General features: G+C 32.4%; 1 protein-coding gene across 1 annotated transcript; it reads left to right on the top strand.

Annotated features, from left to right (window-relative positions):
• Positions 1–2,873: 2,873 nt before the first annotated feature.
• LOC126885511 (uncharacterized) lies at positions 2,874–24,276 on the top strand. Its single transcript, XM_050652091.1, has 4 exons — positions 2,874–2,910; positions 15,407–16,445; positions 16,505–18,130; positions 23,952–24,276. Exons 1-4 carry the CDS (start codon positions 2,874–2,876, stop codon positions 24,274–24,276), a joined length of 3,027 nt encoding a protein of 1,008 aa, XP_050508048.1.
• The last annotated feature ends 1,491 nt before the right edge of the window (positions 24,277–25,767 follow it).

Below are 25,767 nucleotides of genomic sequence, written 5' to 3'. Positions count from 1 at the left end.
GTCCGAGAGCAAGCAAATAAAGCCAATTACGTGTCAGGATGTCTGAGGGATGTCATCTGCAGAAATAAGGATATGAGGCTGGAAGGGAAAGTACGCATATAAAAATCATGTGTAAGACCGATCATGACGTACTCGATAGAAACAAGATGTGACACAGCAGAAAGCAAGAGGATAAAATAACTGGGAAAACACTGCGAGACAGAATACGGAACGACAGAATAAGAGATCATTGTAACATACAAGACATAGTACGGTGGGTAAGACAGAGAAGACGAGAGTGGAATCAGCATGTGACGAGAATGGACAGCGAGAGAATAGCTCGTATAGCCAGAGATTCATAGCAAGAGACCAATAGGAAGGCAATTTACAAGGTTGCGAGATAGCTGAGAGTCAGCATCACAGCTACGTATAATAATAATAATAATAATATACGTTTTTGATACTGTAGGTATCTAAGATGAGTCAATTTTCCCCTTAGAGGGGGTGTGAGCCGTACGTTTAGACTTATGGATATAGGTGAGCTATTAGACAAACAAACTGCTAACTTAAGAACTTATTTTCAGATGCAGACTGAGACATCCACTCTACATCGCGCTATCTGCGCAGTAGATGATACAACACCGATCAAACTGAGGTAACCAGAAATGCGCATAAACCACTTCACTAAAGACGAAAAAATGCGCACCTGGATGGGTAAACCTCTGCACGGGCGACATTCCAATGAGGTCAGCCAAGACTATGTCGACAAAACAGCGTCGAATTATTGGTTGACATCAGGAAAGATGTTCCCTGAAACGGAGGGTTCATTACTGGTCATTCAGGATCAGGTTATACCAACCAGAAATTACCTCTCGTACTAGTTAATAAATTAACAAGACAAACAACACTAATTGATGTGGCGATACCTAACAACAATAATCTTCGTAGTAAATTTACTGAAAAGATCGCCAAGTACAGAAATCTGGAAATTCAAATACGGAGACAATGGAGAATGCAAAGTCCCCAGACAATACCGATTATTATGTCTACTACTGGAGTCATTCCGGAGAACTTCCTCGAAAGCATCAAAAAGCTGGGTCTGAATGAACATCATCTTTATAAGACCATGCAGAAAGCTGTAGGTACTACTAGCGACGGCCAAAAGTGTACGAAAATTTCTGGGAGATACTCCAGCATACCAAGTCACCTAGGGCTCGATAACACGGAAAGAGTCCCACCAGAGCTCAATCCTTTTGATACCGTAGGTATCTGGGATGAGTCAATTTTCCCCTTAGAGGGAGTGTGAGCCGTATGGCTAAATCTGGATATACGTTTATTCAAATCAATTGTTATTACAATAATTTACAATTTCAGTTTACTTACAATAAAATAAACGCAGAAAAAATCTTAAAAACATAAACATGTTTGTTGACTTAAGGGGGGGGGGTATGGTTGTTTGAAATGTTTAATTTTTTTTTATTATTTCAAATAAAAGTGCACATTTTCAAGAATACTCTCTGAAAATTTCAAGATAATCGGAGTAAAATTACCAGAGATACAGGGTGTTGAATATTCCTACCTTCGACTCGCGTTGCCGCGGCTTCGCGCCAGCACGCTTGAGCGTAGTGAGAAACGTTAAACAACTGTTCGCCTTCTCTTTTGTAGATTACTCCGCAATTCAAAAAACATACTCCAATGTTCATCACTTTACGATTTGGCCGACAAATAAGAAGATGAATATGCAGTTGTCAAAACTTTAAACGCATTTTTCTCAAAACTGCTTTTTCAAATGCGGTGGACATTGTAACTGAAAAACTACTTGACCGATCTACCTGAAATTTTGCATAGATTTTCTTTAGATATTTCGTGAGGTAACAACGTCGAGATATTTTTCGTTTTGTGCTTATTTTTTGTCCAACAATATTAAATTACAAAATTTTCACAAAATTTTTATCAAAAATTTCGTATTTTTTATACTTAGTGATACCAAAAATTCAAAAATCATTAAAAATAAAAAAACTCGACGTTGTTACCTCGCGAAACTCATAAGCTAATTAAATATTTTTGAATTTTTTGTTTCGTATAATCCAGTGATGAGTTCTGATGTCCACCGCAAAATCCATTTTTTTTAGCTGCCTGCCACAATTTGTCGCCAATGGCTTATTTTTCAATATTTTGGATTGAATTTTTTCTTAAATATTCTTTGAATTGTACGTGTATGTTTATTTGATTTAAAAATAAAATAATTCTACCATAGCTTCGAAAAAAATTCACAAAAATGTGCTTGATATGTTGATTTCAAACCATACCCCCGCCCCCTCCCCCCCTTAATCTGTCTAATATTGACAAGTTTATTTTTATTGTTTAGTTTTTATAAGTCATTATTTTATTTTTACACTTTGTAATCTAATTTCTATGTTTTTTTATCTAGTATAATTTAAATTTATTAAATTGTTACACAACTCCCTTTTTCCTTTTACCCAAGCAGTAACTAATTTTTATACAAATAAAAATATTTGATATTTTTAAAACATATGGGCAATTAATTGTATATTCTTGGAGTAAAATATTTAATTGACCGTTGCGTGATTGTTTTTAAAGTGTGAAGACATACGACATTCAATTTTCTTCTTGTTTCATAATTTGACACTTTTACTTTAAGAGGAATTTTATCTTTATGAATATTTTTAAGTAGCTCTAAGCAGTACAAGAATACAAGCTCAAAATCGCTTAATAATAGGTCAAGAGGCCTAATATACGAAGAAGAAGAAGAAGAAGAAGAAGAAGAAGAAGAATACGAAGAAGACGAAGAAGAAGAAGAAGAAGAATATGAGTATTAAACTGCATTTTCGCTGATTTTCTGAAAACTCTTGATGCAGGCAATGATTAGCAGGATGCGTGATTCAACCAAAAATTTGAAGGTTATGGAGGGTAAGGTAGATAGGATGTACACACAATGGTTGACTATTTTTGGAGCATCAAACGAGAATGCCCTCTGATTCGATACTCGACAAAAAGCTTAAAGAGAAAATTTTTGTTTTAATACAGGGTGGGGCATTAGTGTGACAAAGTCCACATCTAAGAAAGAAGACGTCGAGGAGAATTCAAAAATGTAAAAATATACAGGGTGTTCCATTAAAAAAAACATAAGTTTCTGTTACCCTGTAAATACTGGTGGCCCTGTATATTTGAAAATATTTTTAAACTATGCTGCTTTCCACGCCTCAACTTTTACCTAAATAACTTTTTTTCGTGTCTCTTACGATAAACGAGTAATTGGACTTTGTCTCACTAATGCTCCACCTTGTATATAATTACCGTTCACTACTTAAGGTTATACAGTAGCGATCAACAGGTAGCCAAAACGCGTTCCAAGATTGCGGCTGTAATTTTGAATATTTTTTCGAGATATTTGGCACACGTATTCGTATTATAATAGGGAATGGCGGTACAGAGCCCAATTTGAAAAATATATTAATATGTGGAAATTACTCTGTAATTAAATACAATATTTAAAAAACGAGCCTGTACCGCCATTAAGAAGAACAAAAAAATACACTTTCTTCAAATAAACTTTTTTATCCGATACCTAGGTTTTGTGTCATTTTGGAACTACTAATGAAATAAAAAATTTTAGTAGTTCCAAAACGACACAAAATCTAGGCATCGGATAAAAAAGTTTATTTGAAGAAAGTGTATTTTTTTGTTCTTCTTAATGGCGGTACAGGCTCGTTTTTTTAATATTGTATTTAATTACCGAGTAATTTCCACATATTAATATATTTTTCAAATTGGGCTCTGTACCGCCATTCTTTATTATATTACGAATACGTGTGCCAAATATCTCGAAAAAATATTCAAAATTACAGCCGCAATCTTGGAACGCGTTTTCGCTACCTGTTGATCGCTACTGTTTCCTCTTAATTGTGTGAACACAATTTAACTTCTTCTTTATATACACAATTTTTATTACTTGTGGGGGTATCCTGTATCTTAAAAACTTGATAGACCAAATGTGCGGGTATTTTTGGATTCAGAGTACATTTGTACAATTTTTTAGGGACTGCGAGTAAGTACCCTTCAGAACTGTGTTTTGTATAATATGGTTTTGGGCAGATCAAATGCCAGTTGATGTGGCCGCAAAATTTAATAAAAATAATAATAAAGAAATAATGAAATCATTTTAATTATAAAAATATTATTTAAATTTTAAAAATACAGAAAACATAATTAGTGCACTCACTGTAGGTGGATTACCTCCGATTTTGTTGAGCCTCCATCAATTTTCATGAAAATTAGTGAGTGGTTATAGGTCTGGATCCCGCGTTTGAAAAACAGTTGATTAATAGCAAGCTGAAAATTTGTTAATAGCTTAAGGGTGTCTAGTCGGATAACCTTTGATATATGAGAACACTGGAACAGGGTAGTTTTAATTGTGGAACAGTTTCAAAATTTGGAACGGTCAGACCACGAAAACGGCACATTTATTTTGTCCGACAGAATAGACTTAAACTCTCCGAACAGAGATTAAACTCTCATGCAAAAATCAGACTGCTGTTTATCACCTGTCATAATTACTGTCATTTGACATATTCTACATGTTCCACTCATTAAAACGCCCATTTGGTGATACATAGCAGTCTGATTTTTGCATGACAGTTAAATCTCTGTTCGGAGAGTTTAAGTCTGTTCTGTCGGACAAAATACATGTGCCGTTTTCGTGGTCTGACCGTTCCAAATTTTTAACCTGTTCCACAATTAAAATTTCCCCTGTTCCAGTGTTCCCATATATCAAAGTTTGTCCGACTAGATATCCTTAAGCTATTAACAAATTTTCAGCTTGCTATTAATCAACTTTTTTTTCATACGCGGGATCCAGAGCTATTATAAAATATCTTAGGAAACAAAAGTTACATAGTGCCAACTTGCGTTTTTATCCTGGGATGGATACCATCCTCTCTGGGGGAGTGAAAATTATTTTATTACAAATATCCCCAAAATTCGATAGAGGGAGAAATCCTAAGCAAAATTTGTTAAATAAAGTTATAAAAATAAATCAACACTTTATGAGTTATCAAAGATCAAACATTTTGCTTATTCGTGAAAAAATGCATGTTTTTTTCAAAAAAGTTATTATTACCAAAATTATAGAAAATAGAAAATTGAATATATTCCTTACTAAAAAGACCATTTAGTATTAACTTAAAGTGAGTTATGGGTAATAGGGAACTTCCATAAAATTTTAAATTCGAAAAAAATGGTATAAATCTCAACAGAACATAATTTAAAACATGTATCATTATTCCAGCCAGGCCAAAACGCGTCGTGACGTCATCCGTTTATATGTTTACATTCTTTCAACAAAGTAAACAGAATTTTAAATTAGACGTTATAAACGTCAGTAGAAAATACAGTTATGTGACATTACAAGTGTTTTTTAACGTTTGAGCTATTCATAGAAAACTTGTACTTTTACAAAATGGTTTTATTTTCCGTAGTAAACATTCTTTCCTTTCCTTCAATAACTATATCAAACTCCAATGTCAACAAACTGGTATATATTATTACAATGACATAAGATAAATAGAATATAAATATGTTTCCTTTATTCCGCGACGAGATATACCCAAGTAGGTGGAGGCCAATAAACTAAAGAAGAAGAAGATTATAACCATAAACGGAACCATATAGTTAAACTCAATGAACTGTCAACACGGATGGAATGGCCCCATCCCATTCAAATAGTGAAGTGAGATTGCCACCAACATACAAGAGAGAGGTCCTAGAGAGAGACAGAGAATGTGCAGGAAAATTTGACAGGCCGTGTAATTTGAGTTGCCTATATAAACTTAAATCGGGGAAATGGACCTCATATTTTTTTAACTTGGTATATATTATTTAACTAGGGCTAATAGGCAGTATTTAAAAATTAAATTAAGTTAATAAAGTTAAAAAAATATGAGGTCCATTTCCCTGGTTTACGTTGATATAGGCAACTCAAATTACACGGCCTGTCAAATTTTCCTACCCATTCTTTGTCTCTCTCTAGGACTTCTCTCTTGTTATCGTGGCCGCATTAATTTTCTTCGTGCCTATTCCATCCGTGTTGACAGTTCATTGGTTAAACTGTGTAACGTCACGGGTCTTTTGAACTATTTTAAAATACAGAAGACTTTAAATTTGTACTTCTAAGTTATAATGAGTTTTTAAAGCTTAAAATTTTGGAAATCCCATTTTTATACAAAACTGAACATTATTATGTAATAAAAAAATGTGCAAGTTCCCTATTGAATGTATATTTTTTTCAACGGGTACTCAAATCTAAGTATTCAAGCTTAAATAACGGGAAAACGATGCATTTTATAAAATATACTTACTGCACTTGTCAAACCTACTCATGAATATGTACTTATCAAATGAATTCCCGAAGAACTTGAGAGCATCAATATTAAGAATTTTTTGGAAGAAGTGAATAAAATACATATTTACACCATTTCCACAAAAATTAAAATCTATAGTAATCCGTATAAGGCTTTCTTTAGTTTAGCATAAGTCATTATCATTAGTAATTGCACAAGAGCTCTAAAATTATTGAATTTTTCCCGAGTGACACTTTGACAGTTTTAATTTCACGAGCCGAAGGCGAGTGAAATTGTGTCAAAGTGTCACGAGGGCAAAAATTCTATATTAATTTTAGAGATCGAGTGCAATTTGTTGCGATTATTTCATGAATAAAACTGTTCAAAACCAAAATTTTATTGTAATTTATTTATGTAAGTACAAATTAGTACAATTACACACAGTTGTTATAAATATTTGACGGTTGAAAGTCATCACTTTTATAATTTTTAGAACATTAATTGTCATTAATGTCACTGAATGTATTTTTTCATAGCAACGAAGGGCATTTGACGTAATATACTTGACGACGGGAAATTATCAAAAATTATCAGTTTAATTTTAATTTCTGTAGCTTTCTATTGGTCAGAATCTCCTATAAATGAAATAATCAGTAGTAATTGCAGAAGAGCTCTAAAATTATTGAATTTTCCCGAGTGTCACTTTGACAGTTTTAATTTCACGAGCCGAAGGCTAGTGAAATTATTTCAAAGTGTCACGAGGACAAAAATTCTATATTAATTTTAGAGATCGAGTGCAATTTGTTGCGATTATTTCATGAATAAGACTGTTCAAAACCAAAATTTTATTGTAATTTGTTTATGTAAGTACAAACTAGTACAATTAAACACACAGTTGTTATAAATATTTCACGGTTAAAAGTCATCACTTTTATAATTTTTAAAACATTAATTGTCATTAAGGTCACTGAATGTGTTTTTTCGTAGCAACGAAGGGCATCTGACGTAATATACTTGACGACGGGCAATTATTAAAAATTATCGATTTAATTTAGATTTCTGTAGGTTTCTATTGGTCAGAGTCTCCTATGAATGAAATAATCTCAAATTTTTTTACCGATTTAGAATGCATACGTATTTTTGAAAACAACATATGATTAAAAAAACCGAATTTTTTAAAATTGCGTAATTTTCATTTTCTTTTGATAATAACTCCAAAAATACTCGAAATACGTAAAAACTGAAAGAAAACCAAATTTTAGTTTCTTATTTATTAAATATTTTAGTTCTTTTTTTACTTTTGTGCTATAAGAAATAACCGAGATAGAAACGTTTAAATCCTAAATTTTACTGCGAGGGCCATGTAACCGGGACCTTTTAAACTTTTATCATTAAAAAAATAAGCTATTTAAAAAATTAAATTTAATATGCATTTATAGTCCTCGACATTACCATTCAAATGGTTCCTATCATAAAAATTAACGGAGGTGTTCTAAAAAACAATAAACATTTTTTTGAAAAATTTTTGGAGCCTGCACTAAATATACCTACAAATGAAGCTTCGCGTTAGTCTACAGTATCACCTACTATTATATATCACTTTTCTTATTAACTTCATCTTAAATATTGCGAAAACAAAATAGAAGTCAGAATAGATGGGCAACTTACAGAACCTATAAACATAGCCAGTGTAATAAGGCAGGGAGACTCATTGACTCGTCCTATGCTCTTAAATTTACTCATGGATGAAATCATCAAAAACGTCAACAAAGGAAGAAGATACAGAATAATGGGAAACAAAGAGGTAAACGTTGCTCTCTTACGCAGACGACGCAATATTGACTAACCAAGATGAAGATAGCCTGCAAAGATTAGTCCACAAATTTAACATAAGAGCAAAATAAACAATCTCATCTCAGAAAACTAAAGCAGTAGTAATCAGTTAAGACCCAATCAGTTGCAAAAGAGAAATTGATGGTGTCAGTATTAAACAAGTAATGAAAATAAAATACCATGGAATTACATTGTCAAGCTACGGAGACCTGGACAAAGAAGTGAGAAATCAAGTACAAGAAGCAAATAGCTTGGCAGGATGTCTCAATAACACTATAATATGGCGAAACCGATAATATATTAATACTGAGATAAAGTCAAGAATTTATAAAGCCAGTGTGTGACCAATAATAATCAGAAACAAGACCCGATGCAAATCGAAGAAGGAGTGAGGACATTAGAAGACAATGTAACGTATAGTGTATAAACGAATGGACACTAAATGGAAAAAAAGAATGAAATAACCACATAAGCCAATTGGGAAGACACGTGTGGTCAAAATACTGGAGATGGAGTGAAAAACTTCCATAGAGGTATCTATCCACCAATGAACAAGCAGAATTACTTATAAAGAGGAAGAAAAAAAAGATCTTAAATATTCTTTTAATGTATTTAGTCTAGATACTGTACTAATATAGGCCACTCATCAGTGGTAAAAAACTGTAAAACCGTGGAATTTTGAGAACCAACACCGATTTTAATATAAATTTGGGTTTAAGCTTTGTTGACACTCTTCTTCAAAATCTACCCTATGCCAAACTGCGATTTTGCCCTTGGGCTGAAAACGACCCCCTCTGGGGGATGAAAATTTTTTAATCAAAATAACTCTGGAAATCGATGGAGTGACCAATTCTGAGTAAATTTTTTTATAAATAATTTTTTGCAAAATTGACACGTTTAAAAAATTTAATTTTATAGTAAAAATCATTAAGAACAAAGTTGTGGCTAGTAAAAAAAAAACAAAGAGATTCGCGTCGCGTCGGAAAGATCTAGGTAAACCCAATAACGACTGAGTTATTACTCTTTAAAAGATGGATATTTTCAAAGAAGCTCGAAATGGAGAACCTTCAATCCCAAATAACTCGAATGTGATGCAATTTTTTGGGAGAATTTAGCAGATGTTTTAAAGTTCATTAAAAATCTTTCAAATAAGCTCTGACAAAAGTTTTTTGCTTAAGAACTGACTGACGTATGACGAAAATAAAGTCGCTCCCTGCTTTTCTCTTTTTAAAATGTAAAAATTAAACCCTCGTCGTTACAATCCTAATAGAAATGAATAGCTTCCCACTTGAAATTATTTATTTAGGAAACTTTATTTAGGTATAGTTGATACGATCCATGTGAATCGACCAATTTGGAATGCTTAGTTTAGAAAAAATAGTTGATTAAATCGAAAATGACATTATTATAATTGACATATATAAATGACATTATTATAATGACATTATTATAATATATAATAAAAAAAATGCATTTTTCTTAAATAAACCTAAAAGTAGGTATTCAGGATACACAAACAACAAAAAAAATTAAAATTTTGAGCAAAAGAAATTCTACAATTATTAATATTTGAAAATTTTTTTCATATTATGAATACTTTTAGATTTATTTAAGAAAAATGCACTTTTTTAACAAAATTTAAAAATGTCATTTTCGATTAAATCAACTCTTTTTTCTAAGCTAAGCATTCCAAACCGGTCAAATCATATGAATCGTATTAATTATACCTAAATAAAGTTAATTTCAAGTGGAAAGCTATTCATTTCTATTAGGATTGTAATGACGGACGAGGGTTTAATTTTTACATTTCAAAAAGAAAAAAGCAGAGCAGAGAAAAAAGCAAAAAAATGCAAAAACTTTTATTTGACAGATTTTTTAATGAACGATTTTTAAAAGATGTCTCTGAGGTTTTCTCAAAAAATTGCACCGCATTCGAGTTATTTGAGATTAAAAGTTCTCCATTTCGATGTTCTTCGAAAATAACCATCCTTTAAAGAGCAATAACTCAGTCGGTATTGGGTTTACATAGGTCTTTCAGACGCAAGTCTCTTTCTTCTTTTATTAGCTACAATTTTGTTTTTAATGATTTTTTCTATAAAATGAAATTTGTTTAAGTTATTCATGAAAAACGGTTATAAAACGTGAGTTTTTTAGTAAAAAATGCAGTTTTAATCGCAAATAACTTGGAAAGTGTCAATTTTGTAAAAAAATTTTATAGAACAAGAATTTACTCAGAATTGGTTACTCTATCGATTTCCATAATTATTTTGATTACAACATTTTCATCCCCTAGATGGAGTTGTTTCTACCCCCAGGGCAAACCGCAGTTCGGCATAGGTTAGATTTTGACAAAGGTTATAATTACTACCTAAATCCAAATTTTCAAGGAAATCGACTTTGGTTCTCAAAATTCCACGAGAAAATGACTGTTGATTGGACTAATATAATAGTTATTTATGTATCAAGGGCGTAAAATAGGCGTTTATGGACCGCGACGTGTAAGTAAGAGCCCGAGCCGATAGGCGATAGACCGTAAGGTCCATAAACGCTGTTTACGCCCGAAATACATACAAATTTTTATGATCATTTATTAATAAAGATACTGTTTTAATGATCATTTATTAATAAAGATACAAAATTCCTTGCACGATAGGCTTAGTGATTATTTTTTAATGCTTCTTTTTCTTTCCACCTTTTGCGAGCAATTTATTATAAATACCGTTTCAAAAGTTGCATGAATTTTATAGCTCAATTTATTAAAACTCATCCTGTATAACAATTCACCGAATCATTTGTATTGGTTAGTTAATAAAAAATGTCATATTGAAAGAAATATGTGTAAATACATAGATTGCAGTCCAAATTTATATGGTGATTCTTTTGGGCATGCACCTTCCACAAATCATACGGAGTTATTGGAAGTTCATAGCAACTTACAACAGAGCAAAGTAGCAAATCCTAACATTTCTATAAATAATTGTTCAAATTGTGTTATAAATATAAAATTATAGATGTAGGAAGCTTATGTTTGATTGCTAAAGTTATAATTCCTTTATTAAAATAAAATACAATAAATAAAAACTTTGTGTTTCACTAACCACACCCACCATCTAACATTACCGTCCGGCGAGCGATAAAGAAGCCCACGGGCGCTAAAGTGGCACTTTACGCCCGCCAAATGTATACATAATATGGACTTTACCGCCCGGTCGTGCATAGAATAATTTATATTGAAGCGATATAGCACGTTGGGTGCCAAAATTAAGCGATAAACTCCCAGAAATAACTGAAATAGCATTGAAAAATAATATTTCAGTCAACTATGATAGTTATCGTGTACCCTAGACTAGCTCAGATTCACAAGGTGTGTATTCGTCTTCTCCTAATCAAAAATATAAACGATTAAGATCTGGATTGGAAGCAAACAAAACAATATTTTAACTAATCATGTTTATTCTTCAATAAAGATATAATAAAATATGATTTATTAAATTCGATAACATAATATACACACACTCAAAAATGTTTTGCATATTATCTGTAACGCCACTGAACGTTTCTCATTTGAAATTTTTTGCACTGATTTTTTTTTGTCTACTAAATAATGTATTTTATTGCTTGTTTTTTGTTTCTTAATCGTCGCAAAGATTCTCAGTATTCATATTGCGTTCATCAGTTTTCGAAAACCGATATTTGTAAAAATTGGTTTGCGTTTTATTCACTTTGTAGTGAACAATATGAATAGACAAGTGATATCTAAGTTCAACAGAGCTTGAATCGTTACTTTGATTGAGGAAGGCCACACACAAGTCGACGTTGCTGTCCGGGTTGGAGTTAATCAGAGTGATGTGTCTCGGATTGTGAAAAAATATTGAGAGACGAATTCTGTTAGCGATCGTCCAAAAAGCGAAATACCAAATACCCAGAATTACTACCAATGTCCAAGAACGCTTTTTAACGTTAACTGCCCGAAGAAACCCCTCTATGACTGCCCCAGCTATTAGAAGAGAGCTCCAGCAAGCTCATAATATTGTAATTTGCGATCAGGCTATTAGAAACAGGTTATATTCGGCGAATTTATTTACAGGAAGACCATTGTTTGTACCCAAGCTTACGTTAGAGCAGAAAAGGACTCGACTGGAATGGGCCAATGAACATTTACAATGGCATGACAACAGATGGGGAAACGTGTTATTTTCTGATAAAATAAAAATTAGCCTTTTGTCGGATAATCGTCGAATTGGGATTTGGAGGAACCCAAATCGACAGGATAGACTTAACCAAGCTGTCCAAAGAGTCCCATATCAAGGTGGCTCCATAATGTTTTGGGGCGGCATCATGCTAAATAATAAAACTCCTTTAATTCCTATTGTTGGTAACATAAATGGGCAAAGGGCCTAGCCGGGTAAGATGGTGAAAAGTGCCCCCAGCTCGATTTAAATTCCATATAGGCCAATTTTTAGCACATATAGAGGAACTCACTTTCTGAAATTTTTAGCCCCCTAGGTGGTCACGTGACCCCCCTAGAGCCTAATTAGGCTTTTTATGTTTTTATTTTTTATCTCAGGCGCATCAAGCTAGCCAAAAACTTTATTAAAAAAAGTTGTAAGTTCCAAAAAGATCTATAAGAAAAAATTTTTTTTAAATTTTTTGGCGGGAAATTCGAATTTTTAGAACAATTTTAAACTTTTAAATGACTCTGAAAAAAAACTAAGACACTCGTTTTTACGAAAATTAATTATAATGTGTATTTTTGCACAATATTTCACCCTGAATTTTTTCAGACTTTTAAAATTGGTGAAACGTACCTTTAAAAATAAAAAACCGCATTTTTCAGTTTTTTTTCGTATTTTGAAACAATTTTATACATATTTTTAAAAAAAGGTAACACTGTCACTAGAATAGGTAAAAAACTGAAAAATAATTGGGGTTTGCTTAATACAAATTTTTTGTAAAGCCATCCATTTTTAAAATACAGGTCGTTGAAGAAAACAAAATTTTACACATTTTTTACGATTTTGCTGAAACTACTGGCAACATTGTAATAAAACTTGGCGGGATTTAAGAGCTGGTTATTGTGCATATTTTGACATACAATTAATGATTTGATATTCATCATCAGGGGCGGATGGGCCCACCGGGATACCGGGAATTTTCCCGGTGGGCCGTCGTTTGTGGGCTGCCACGCGCGGACCTAAACCCTTAATTTTTCAACTGCATGAATCTTGATTTTTATAAATCGATGTAAAAATACTGATACGGTTGCACCTAGACCTAGCAAATACCTAGACTAGACTATAAAAGTAAGAAAAGAACCAAAAATTATGTTCAACAAAAGTAAACAGGATGTATACTTTCTTTAAAGACTGGTCCAGCGCTGTTCTTTATTATGTTATTTTCTAAGCTCCCTCAAACAGCGTATACCTGCTAAATGCTACCTGCTATTTTTGTAAGCTATTATTGTATTAAAATTTACCCAGCAAGAAACACGAAAATAAACTTAAACACAATGTGTGTCTGGCACTGGCCTATGTTAAAAACATCTGCGGACAATATGCACTCCCGGCTTACAGTTTGTATCAGTCATCGTAGTTATTGTTTTTTTAGTAAAGGAAGCCCCTTGACCTTGAGACCCTAAGGATTATTTTTCGTTTTACAGTTTGTTTATTACTGTCGACGACTGTCGTTATTTGAGACAGCGGTTGTGCGAGTTTGCAAATTCTACGTCCGTCGCGTCGCCAGAAATCTTTTGGATTAACTAACGCCTTATCACTTAGTTCCGGTTCCGAAAGACACGAATTATTATGTGACGTGCGCTTTTACTTCGGGATTAGTTGAATAGTGGCGTAGAAGGATAATAGAGAGATATCGCAAATGCATTTTTATCGCACGCTAATAGCGGAATACGCTATTTTGACATGTACGCAAGCGCAGAATGAATGTTACGCTAATACCGGATAGCGTGTCCCGCTATTTAGGTTGAAATAAGGGACGGTAATAACGTTAACGCTAATTTGACATTTGGGATGAAACATAAAAATAATGTATAGAATACAAATTTTATAAACTAAATACTGTGAATGATCTTATGTTGAGAAATACGTGCATTTTTATTTTGTCTACAATAGACTACTTTTTGTGGTTAGGATATTATTTATTCAGATATTTTATATTATTTTTATACTAACTATTTATATTTATTGTTGGTTAAATCATTAAAATTAAAATGCATGTCAACCAGCTCAATATCCAAATTCATTTTTCAAAAACAAACAATTACAGTATTCCTCAAAATTAATTTCTAGGTTACATTGTAATACCAAACGTCGGTTGTCATAATAACGTTAAGCCCCGCCCCAGAACATTTGCGATAACTCTCTTGTTGCCTGTGCTGAAATAGAACGTTATACGTTATTTACGTCTTGACACGATATTATCGTTTGCATTTGCGATATCTCTCTAATAATAAACATTTACCTACTTCTAAATTAACCAATAACGTTATATTACTTAAGCCGATTTATTAGAGTGGAAGTTTAAGGTAGGAAATAATTATTTAAAATAATTTTTACTATACAGGGTGTTTCAACACTATACACCGTGTCCGGAAAGTCGCGGATAAACAGTACAAGGTGTTATTCTGTACTAAAAGTTCGTATTTTTTTTAAATAAACACATTAATAAATTAGGCAGGTGCAAGCTTTCTGTTTAAATCATTCGATTAAAATAAATTCTCGTACACTCTGTTTCATCTTCTTTCCCAAACAAAAAATTTACTTACTTTTAGTGTTTTGTAGTATTGTTAAGTTCTGTAAAAAACTATAAAATTTGTAAAAATCTATTGCTTTCAAGTGTTTTTTTACGTCTAATTCGCAAACAAATCGTTTTTGGGCGTTTGTTTATAAAGCAAGAATGTTGGTTGTGATGTCTCCTACCACGTTTAACGGTTTGTAGGTATAGTTATGAAATACTCTGTATAAACATGCTCAAAAAGCGCCTATTCTAGCTGTTCAATAATTATGAAATTTGTTACGTTAGGACGAAAACTGCTTGTATGATAGCCGTCAGAACCAATATACTAAGTGAATAAAAAATCAAATACCAATGCCACCAAAACGAAAAGGAGGACAAGAAAAAAAACTAGAAAGGGAGAAGAAAAAAAAGATGTGAAATAGCAAAAAAATGTCAGTCTTTGGATAATTTGCTCAATAGTTATTCTGTTCCTTCAACTTCAGGGGTAGAAAGTGATATTAACACGGAAAAACAAGAGCAAGAGCAAAAATCCGAAGAAAATTTACCGGTTTCAGAAACTAAATTTGAAACTGAGTTAAAGCTGTCAGAGGACTCGGACGACGACATAGAGACAAGTGATGAAAGCGATAGTGAAGCTAATGTAAAAAAGGCACTTAAAGACGAAGAGGCGCTACTAAAGCTGGGACAGCCGAAAGAGACAGAATCTGGCAATTTCTTCGACCGTCCCGATCCCAATAAATTACAGCTATTTTTTGAATTCCATCCAAAGGTACCTGTCGCACAAAAAGATGTACCTTTCAATGTGGAAAAAGCGTTTACGCGTAATAATAAAACAAAAAGGAAATGGTTGAGCTATAGTGAAGAAAGAAAGGCACTTTTCTGCACAATTTGTCTTGCTTATTCAGTTGAGAGTAATAAAGATCAAAGTTCTGCTTTTGCAAGAGGTATGTCTGATTGGAAACATGTATATCAGCGAATAAATGAGCATGAAAGTTCAATCAGTTATGGAAAAAACTGCGAAACATATTTCATGTATATTAAAAATCAAACAATTGAAAAAATACTTTTTGGAAACGTTGTTGAAATGAGAAATAAAAAAGTTGCAAGCAATCGGCACGTTTTGGATGTTATTATTGATGTTATAAAACTAATTGGCAAACGAGGACTTTCTTATCGGGGCACAGCAAATGAAGCTGCATACAATCTAGAAAATGAAAACCTAGATCATGGTAATTTTTTGGAAATAATCTTACTTTTATCGAAATTTGATGTTATTTTGAAGAAACATTTGGACGCCATTGTTAAAAAAAGCAAAAGTTATCACAATAGAAAAATCAAACGTCGAGCTGGAAATTTCTACACATTTTTGTCAAAAACTACTGTAAATTCAATCATTGTCATAATCACAGAAATTATTCTAAAGAAGATTTCTTCAGAGATACAGACTGCCACTATGTTCTCTATAGAAATAGACAGCACTCAAGATATTTCAGTAACAGACCAATGTTCAGTTGTAACAAGGTATGTTAAATTGTAAGTATAATAAAATCTTCACCTTTGCTTATTTTATTTTATTTCAGGTATGTTTACAACGGAACAATTCACGAACGCCTTCTTGCAGTTGTTCCTTGTCACAATTCAACAGGGAAGGGATTTCATACCATGATTCATGACATACTGGTAAAAAATGGTTTGGATGAAAAAAATTGTATTGCTGACTCTACTGATGGGGCGGCTAATATGCAAGGGAGATATTCGGGATTCTCCAGTTTCATGGTCCAGGAAAATTCAAATCATGTTCATGTTTGGTGTTATGCGCATATTTTAAATCTTGTTCTGACAGACATTTTTAAATCCCACATTAAGGCCGCATCATTTTTTTCATTACTGAATTGTATAGCAGCATTTTTTAAAGAATCTCATCAACGCATGGGTTACTGGTTGGACATTGGTAACAATGCTAGATCACAGAAACTTCAGTTGATAGGAGAAACTCGTTGGTGGTCAAAGGAAGCAGCGCTCAGTAAAATTTTTGGTAATTTAAATGAACCTAATAAAGCACTGTACGTTGATTTAATTGACATTCTTAATACAATTGAAAATTCACAAAAAATTAAGCCAGATGCAAGAGCGACTGCTGCAAATTACAAAGCACAATTACTGAAATACGAAAATATTTTAATTGGGCACATATTCTTAAAACTGTTCTCTATAACAGGCCCTTTATCAAGATATATTCAGACAACAGGGTTAGATTTATTAAAATGTAACTTTATGGTTAATGATTCTATACTGAGTTTAAAAAAAATGCAACGAAATTTTCCAGACATTGAAGCATCTGCAGATAAATTTGTAGGGTGGGCTAAACTCTCTTTTGAAAGGAGAGACTTCGAATTTTTTATTGAAGAACAATTGCACGAGTTTCGATCAAAAAAGAAAAAGAAATTCTTTGATGAGAAAACTTCTGATGAAATCCCAGTAAGCCCAAAAGAAAATTTTAGAATTGTTTTTTTTAACGTTATTGCGGATACTGCAGTAGAATCAATCAGTAGAATATTTGCAAACAACGCTGAATTATGTAGGGATCTGAACATTTTAGATCCAAATAATTTTGAAGAAATCGCCAAAGGTGAGCTACCTGAGAATTCTCTAAAAATATTGTCAGAAAAATTAATACAGTTTGATTCTTCTGCAACTCCTGCAAAGTTGAAAGAAGAGTTAGCAAGCTTTGCAAGCAACTGGAAACATATTAAATTAACAATTGAAGATTCATATGAAATAAATTATGCTAGACTTGATGTGGGGTTAGACGACTCTTCTTATGCACAGTCAGATGTAGACGAAGATGACTGTATAACAAAACAGAGTACAAAATCAAGGGTGTGCATCGAATCTAACAAATGTCAGAACTGTGTCATTTGTTGCTACGGTTCAATTTTAAAATATAATTTGTTTAAGGGGGCTTATTCCACGCTGGTATTGGCTTATCAATATATACTTTCATTGCCCATCTCGCAAGTGGCATGTGAACGATCGTTTTCAACTTTAAAATTTATCAAAAATAGATTAAGAAACTCCTTGTCTGATAATAGACTCGAGTCGTTCATGCTGATGAATATTGAAAATGATATACTGAGCGATATCAACAATGATGAAATTATTAATCGTTTGGGTCAAACAACCAAAGTAATGAAGGACGCTTTAATGTATTAATATAATAAATAATAGGTAACAGGTAACCATTTAGTGATAGCTATATATGTAAAACGATATTTCATTCACCTATAGTTTATAACACATTAATTTGTTATTTATATATCTTAAATATCTTAATATAGAATTTTCTAGAGCAAACTTTGTATTTTAGATTCCAAGTTTCTATAGTTTAAAAAAATCAAAAAAACTCCCATGTATATATATATATATATATATATATATATATATATATATATATATATATATATATATATATATATATATATATTTAAATTTTGGGCCGCCGTCGTTTATTCTCCCGGTAGAATTTTACTTGCCCATCCGCCCCTGTTCATCATTGGCTCGCATAGGGGTAATGGTCTGAACTTTTTAAAGAATAAAGATAGTACGCCACTGACATATTTCAAATTAACAATCGTTTTTTAATTTCTCGTTCAATTTGTGACAAAAAATGTATCTTGTTATTTTTTCATACGACGCGCCATTTTTATTCAAAAAATAAAAGATCTTAACCCTTACAAAGTATTCGAACTTCTAGTAGTTTCTACATCTTCATACATAATAAACTCATATATCCATTATCAAAATTAATTCGAATACTTTGGAAGCGTTAAGATATTTTATTTTTCGCAGCAAAACAGCGCGTCGTATGAAAAAATGAGAAGATAGATTTTTTATTGCAAATTGAACGGGAAATTCAAAAATGATTGTTAATTTGAAATATGTCAGTGGCGTACTATCTTTTTTTCTTTGAAAAGTTCAGACCATTACCCCTATGCGCGCCAATGATGAATATTAAATCCTTAGTTGTATGTCAAAACATGCACAATAACTACCTCTTAAAACCCGCCAAGTTTTATTACAATGTTGCCAGTAGTTTCGGCAAAATCGTAAAAAATATGTAAAATTTTGTTTTCTTCAACGCCCTGTATCTTGAAAATGGATGGCGTTACAAAAAATTTTTATGAAGCAAATCCCAATTATTTTTCAGTTTTTTACCTATTCTAGTGACGGTGTTAAATTTTTTGAAAAATATGTATAAAATTGTATCAAAAAAACGAAAAAAAAACCGAAAAAATGCGGTTTTTATTTTTAAAGGTACGTTTCACCAATTTTAAAAATCTGAAAAAATTCAGGGTGAAATATTGTGCAAAAATACACATTATGATTAATTTTCGTAAAAACGAGTGTCTTAGTTTTTTTTTTCAGATTTATTTAAAAGTTTAAAATTGTTCTAAAAATTCGAATTTCCCGCCAAAAAAATAAAAAAAAAATTTTCGTATAGATCTTTTTGAAACTTACAACTTTTTTAAATAAAGTTTTTGGCTAGCTCTTAATACGGCTGAGATAAAAAATAAAAACATAAAAAGCCTAATTAGGCTCTAGGGGGGTCACGTGACCACCTAGGGGGCTAAAAATTTCAGAAAGTGAGTTCCTCTATATGTGCTAAAAAGTGGCCTATATGGAATTTAGATTGGGTTGGGGGCACTTTTCACCATCTTACCCGGCTAGGCCCTTTATATTGATACCATTCTTAGGCCTGTTGTACGCTTGTGGCGAGGAGCTGTTGGTCCAGAATTTATTTTTATGGACGACAATGCGCCTCCCCATCGTACGAGACATCTGGCAGATTTTTTAGAGACAGAAGATATCGTCAGATTACAATGGCCACTTTGCTCAACTGACCTCAATCCCATTGAGCACGGATAGGATATGCTCAAAAGAAAAATTCAGTTCCGGCAGCCACCCCCAAGGACACTACAAGACCTTAGAATAGCAGCGATTGAAGAATGGGGCACCATGGACCAGAACTACATTAATACACTTATAAGAAGCATGGGACATCGCATTCAGTCTTGCATTGATGCAAGAGGTGGAAATACGGCATATTAAGTATTAGTTCCTATATCTGTACAAATTAAAAAAAAATATATTTATAATACATATTATAAATAATAATAATAAATTGTTAATCCTTTAAATTTTGTTTATTGTTTTTTCCAAAACATACAATTTTATATATAATATAATAAAATATTTTGTTAAAAAAATAGATTTTACCAGATTTGGTGGATAATTTTGAAAATATTACATTATGCAAAACATTTTTGAGTGTGTGTATATTCAGATTCTTGTCAAAAACTAACAATTCTTGGATTATACTTATGGCTTTTGGTATCTGTTTTTGATGGTAACTTCTTGATGTCAAATGGTACTGTTGTTTCTGCAACTGGCGCTGGGATCCTAGATGCTGTATTCCACCACCAGGCCTACGGATGTTGGTCGTTGTAGTCTAGGTAAGATGCACTGAATGGTTGCAGTCAAGATGATATTATGGTCCGTGTTGTTGTATCTCCGACGATTGAGGATGCTTGAGGATCCAGGAGGGAGAAAATTGGTGTTATTATCAAAAAGTAGAAGATAAAGTACATAGCAGACATCAAAAAGTAGAAAAACCAAAAGTATGTCCTTCTGCCATTCTTCCAGAAATAATCAGAAAGACTAGCAGATGTCAAGAATAAATTAAATGGAATTATTATTAATTATTACCACTAGCTAAAATCATTTGATTACTACGTGAATGTTAATAGGTAAAAATATTATTGTTACAAAGCACGTAGGTAGAGATTTGGAGGTTAGATAAGAAAAAAATTATTATAAAAACTGTGAATGTAAAAATATAATGAATACAAGAAAATAGAATAATGAATTTCTTACCCCAAGAGAAGAAGATGGTCTGATGAATAAAAATGGGCCCTTATTTAAAATCCATGGCTTTTATCAAATTATTTTGTCGCCCCATAAATAATTTGTGTCACCGAACTGGGACAAAGTGCCACTGTAATGTCAGCGAAATATACAACACAGAACTTAAAAAATATAAAAGACAAATTTCTTTGACATAATGAGATGTTAGAATGGAAAGAGAGTTGCCTATAACATGAGAGGGCGCCAAACAAGCTTTTAACGGGGAAAACAGGTAAAACAAATACAGAAGATTATTAAGGAATTATTAAAGCAAGTAAATAAAATAATGATTTAAAAATAAAATAGCAAAGATGTGACATTTGTAACGTTACAATAGAGCTACAACTTTTTAGAGCGATGTCCCGTACTATACCAAATTTTGGAATCGCACTTGTAAATATGACGTATATATTTATGGCGAAGGGGACGAGGTTAGCAACGCATCGATTCGTCTACTTTCGCAAATGATGGCTTTTCTGCAAATAATGAACCCCTTATGGATTCTGAACCCTCAAAATTTTTATAGGGTAATTCAGTTAGCCCTGATGGTCTTAGAACATATTTTTATTTCTACATAGACAGAAACGAATGTTGACGCGATATGGTGAGGACAACTGTTGCCCGAATGTAGCGGAGCAGTAATGTGTAGTATATTATTTGATAAGTGTTTTTGTTCTGTTTTCTTCTTATATAGGTATAAGATTAATATTCTTATATCCATATTGATTAATATCTCCGTACTGTCGGAAATATCTAGGTAATTGTAGTACTATCTTGTTTTGGAATTTAAATATTCCTTACGCCTCTGTTAATATGTTTGTACGATCTGTGCTAGTGTAGTTTGTGTCCTCTTTCAATTTTATCCCATCAAAAAATACTACTTTACTTTGAAAAAATAAAGAACAGAAATGCTGCAGGTAAAGGCGAAATACCAAACGAATTACTGAATGTAATCTAATGTTATAATATAAAGGGTTTTCACCTATGTATTTAATAGCAGCACTGAAGATAGAATATTCATTCTGAAAACGTTCTGTGATTTAGCAATTGAAAATAATTTTCGTTTTTCTTTTATAGGCTTAGTATTTATCAGACCGCCCCACTAGTATCACTTAAAAGAGATAGCAAAATAATTTCACAGTCAAGTTGATTTCACCTTTACCGAAGTAAGATTAGGAGATAGTGGAATATTCTAATTTGTTAGTATATCTAACAGTATTAGTCATATAATTATCAGCTTAAAATTATCAGTAGTAAGTGAACGAGAGCTCTAAAATTATCGATTTGTCTCCCTAGTGATACTTTGACAGTTTTAATTTCACAACCCGAAGGGAATTGAAATTATGTCAAAGTGTCAAAGGGTAACAAGACGAAAATAATTTTAGAGATGGAGTGTAATTCGCTGAGATTATTTCATGGATAAAACTGTATTTTTAAATCATTTTAACTATATTTTATTGATATCTTCACCTGAATATTTGCTAAACATGTTTCTTGGTGTTTTCTGTGACAAGTTGTAACACATTATATATATACACCGTTATTAGGCGTCAACGCCCTTCGGCAGGGATCTATGGAGGAGTATCACCAAGCCACAAGCCCTTATTACTTGCCGTACCGCTCCTCAATAGGCCTACCAGACGCCAGTTATTCCAGACCAAGTCGTAGATTCTATTGAATTTTATGCTACCGACGTTGGCCTTTTATTAATTTATGGCCTGGCTGAGGCTCGAACCGTCGATCGCAAATCCACTAAACTTGTCGATCGACTGCGTCTCAGCGAACTGGAACGTCTAGACCGACATGTAAAACTGTAAAACATTACTTATCATAAATTTAACTGAATAATAATTTTTGCGTAGTAACGAAGGGCATCTGACGTAATGCTTGACGACGGGATATTATCAAAAATTATCAGTAGTAATTGCACAAGAGCTCTGAAATTATTGAATTTTTGCCGAGTGACACTTTGACAGTTTTAATTTCACTAGCCGAAGGCGAGTGAAATTATGTCAAAGTGTCACGAGAGCAAAAATTCTATATTAATTTCAGAGGTCGAGTGCAATTTGTTGCGATTATTTCATGAATAAAACTGTTCAAAACCAAAATTTAATTGTAATTTATTTATATAAGTACAAAGTACCATTAAACACACAGTTTTTATAAATATAATATGACGATTGAAAGTCATCACTTTTATAATTTTTAAAACATTAATTGTCATTAATGTCACTGAATGTATTTTTTTGTAGCAACGAAGGGCATTTGACGTAATATGCTTAACGACGGGATATTATCAAAAATTATCACCTTAATTTGCATTTCTGTAGCTTTCTATTGGTCAGAATCTCCTATGAATGAAATAATCGGCTTTAATATCACAAGAGAGTAAGAATAAATTGACAATAATGCGACAATTTTTCGAAACCGTGTTGTCTGGCAATAGGTTATTGCTCAATGACAACCAGTTTGAGAAAAAATATAGCATTATTTTCATAACATTCATTCCAATTAATGTGACACACATTTTTCAACTTGTCAAAGTGAACAGCACAGTTTAGCAAATATTTAGATGAAGATATTGGAATTAGACGAAGAATTATTTATAAATACAATTGAAGACCCTGGTGCAAGAAGGGGATAAGTATCAAATTCTGCAAAATCGAGATAGGTGCTTATTTAGGTTGAAAAGTAACTGTTCTTGCCTGGCGCAAGTATAGAATATGTACAGGTTATAGATACTGAAATTATAAGAGAAAACAACTTATCCCCTGGTATGGTCTGGTGCAAGAACAGTATAAGAAATGTGTAACTTATCCCGTTCTTGCACCAAATTTTGAATTTAATTTTTATATGTGTGTTATTCTGTCCCACTATTGCACCGGTGGCTTGCCGCGATTGGGTAAGGTACCGGTATCTGCACGAGCCACGAACGCGATCTAAGTCACGTAGTCACCGAGAAACTGTTGTGGAGAGTTAACATAGTGCTAGTGCGAGAGGTACGGTTTAGTAAAATATCGAGGATTTTTTTATTATTACTAGATCATAGGATATTATTATAAGTTCAAATAGTGAGGATGAACCATTTCAAAGTTCAGGCAGCGAGTTTCTGCCTTCGAATGATTCTGGTACATCTGAAAATAATTTATATGAAGAGAAGGAGTCCGCTGATAAAGAGGCTGGAAATAATAAACATGGACAAAAGAAAACGAAAGATCCCAAGAGCTGGAAAAGAAATGTGCAGAAAATAAAAAGAGCTAGAGGTGAAGTTTATAAATCTACGACAACGAGAAAAGTGGTACCAGAAAGGAAACAAGGCGATGATTGCAAATGTAGTAAGAAATGCATAGAAAAACTTTCAGAAACCGAAAAGCAGGAAATAATGTAGGTAATAGGAAGTAGACTTTCTGTTAAAATTGGCGTTGCTTTATTTTATAATCATTTTTATTAATAATTACTCCACATTTAATAATAAAGTATTTCTTCTGAAAATGGGTTTTAATGTAACTTATCCCCTTTTTGCACCTGCTGTAAACTACAGTACAAAAAAGGCTTAAACTTATCCTATTATTGCACCAATTTTTTTTTCCTTAATAGCATTGTTGTTTGGCTGTAGAATGGCGGCAAAATCATATATACCTGCTGTATTAGTTCGGCCCTACTTCATGAACAACATAAATTTTAAATTAAAAAATAAAACTTTTTTTGCTTCTCCTGTAAAATTTACATATTGTTACTTATCCCCTTCTTGCATCAGGGTCTTCAATTGTATTCATGAAATAATCTTATCAAAGTAAACTCGAGCGCTTAAATTTGCAGATTTATGTTCTCCTCGTGGCAATTTGACATTAGATGCAAAACTAAAAGTTTATTATGGATATTTTCTTAAATTTGACAGTTGTCAAAACTAAGAAACTGATTGTAATTAAACACAATCTACTTAAGAGGCTACAGTAGCGATCAACAGGTAGCAACAAACGCGTTCCAAGATTGCGGCTGTAATTTTGAATATTTTGTCGAGATATTTGGCACACATATTCGTAATATAATAAAGAATGGCGGTACATATTAGTATGTGGAAATTACTCTGTAATTAAATACAATATTAAAAAAACGAGCCTGTATCGCCATTAATAAGAACAAAAAAATTAACTTTCTTTAAATAAAGTTTTTTATCCCATGCCTAGATTTTGTGTAATCTTGGAACTACTAAAAATTTTTATTTCTAACAAGAAATCGAACATATTATAACTAATAACTAATTAGGCAACATAGAGAAATTATTACTGTCATTTTGACAAACCTGCGTCAGATTTTCTCTAATCTGGTCTGTCATCTTTATCGATATCTGTTCAGTGCAGTAGTGTGTTAATTTAAGAATTCGTTATTGTTGTTTCATAGGAAAGTAGTGTTTATTGATAGTTAATTTATTATATTTTTGTTGTTGTTGTATAAGTTGTTGGCCTTTTTGAAAGAATATATTGTTGTTAATTGTTGTAGAGTTTTAGTTATATGTAGGTAGGTAAATATATTTTACGTAAAAATATTTCGAATTCTAATGAGAGTATATAAAGTTGGAGTGGCTTTGGCGCTCTATGAACTAAATAAAATAAATCAAAACGGGAACTAGTGTATGTTTTCAAAGACTGATAGTGTGTAAATAAATTTATTAAAATAAGCTAAGTACTTTCAGCATTTTTAATGCCATCATCAGAGCTATCGTCTTATAATTGTAACTACCTCAAATGAAGATAAAACTTTCAACAAACACATTCTCATATTAAAAATTAACCCAGGGATCTATCAGGGTAAAAACCCATAAATGTATAAAATATTCACATTTAATGTATTTTAAAAAATGGCTACCATTTTTACAATC

The sequence above is a fragment of the Diabrotica virgifera genome, chromosome 5, assembly GCF_917563875.1.
Source record: "Diabrotica virgifera virgifera chromosome 5, PGI_DIABVI_V3a".
Lineage (NCBI taxonomy): Eukaryota > Metazoa > Arthropoda > Insecta > Coleoptera > Chrysomelidae > Diabrotica > Diabrotica virgifera.
Note: the sequence above shows the minus strand (reverse complement) of the source record. Positions and strands in the feature narration are given on the sequence as shown.

Coding starts and splice junctions, on each gene's coding strand:
- LOC126885511 (XM_050652091.1), top strand. CDS start 2,874: ATGCGTGATTCAACCAAAAATTTGAAGGTTATGGAGG. Junction 16,446..16,504: donor CAATGTTCAGTTGTAACAAG/GTATGTTAAATT, acceptor ATTTTATTTCAG/GTATGTTTACAACGGAACAA. Junction 18,131..23,951: donor GTAATGAAGGACGCTTTAAT/GTATTAATATAA, acceptor TATTATTATAAG/TTCAAATAGTGAGGATGAAC.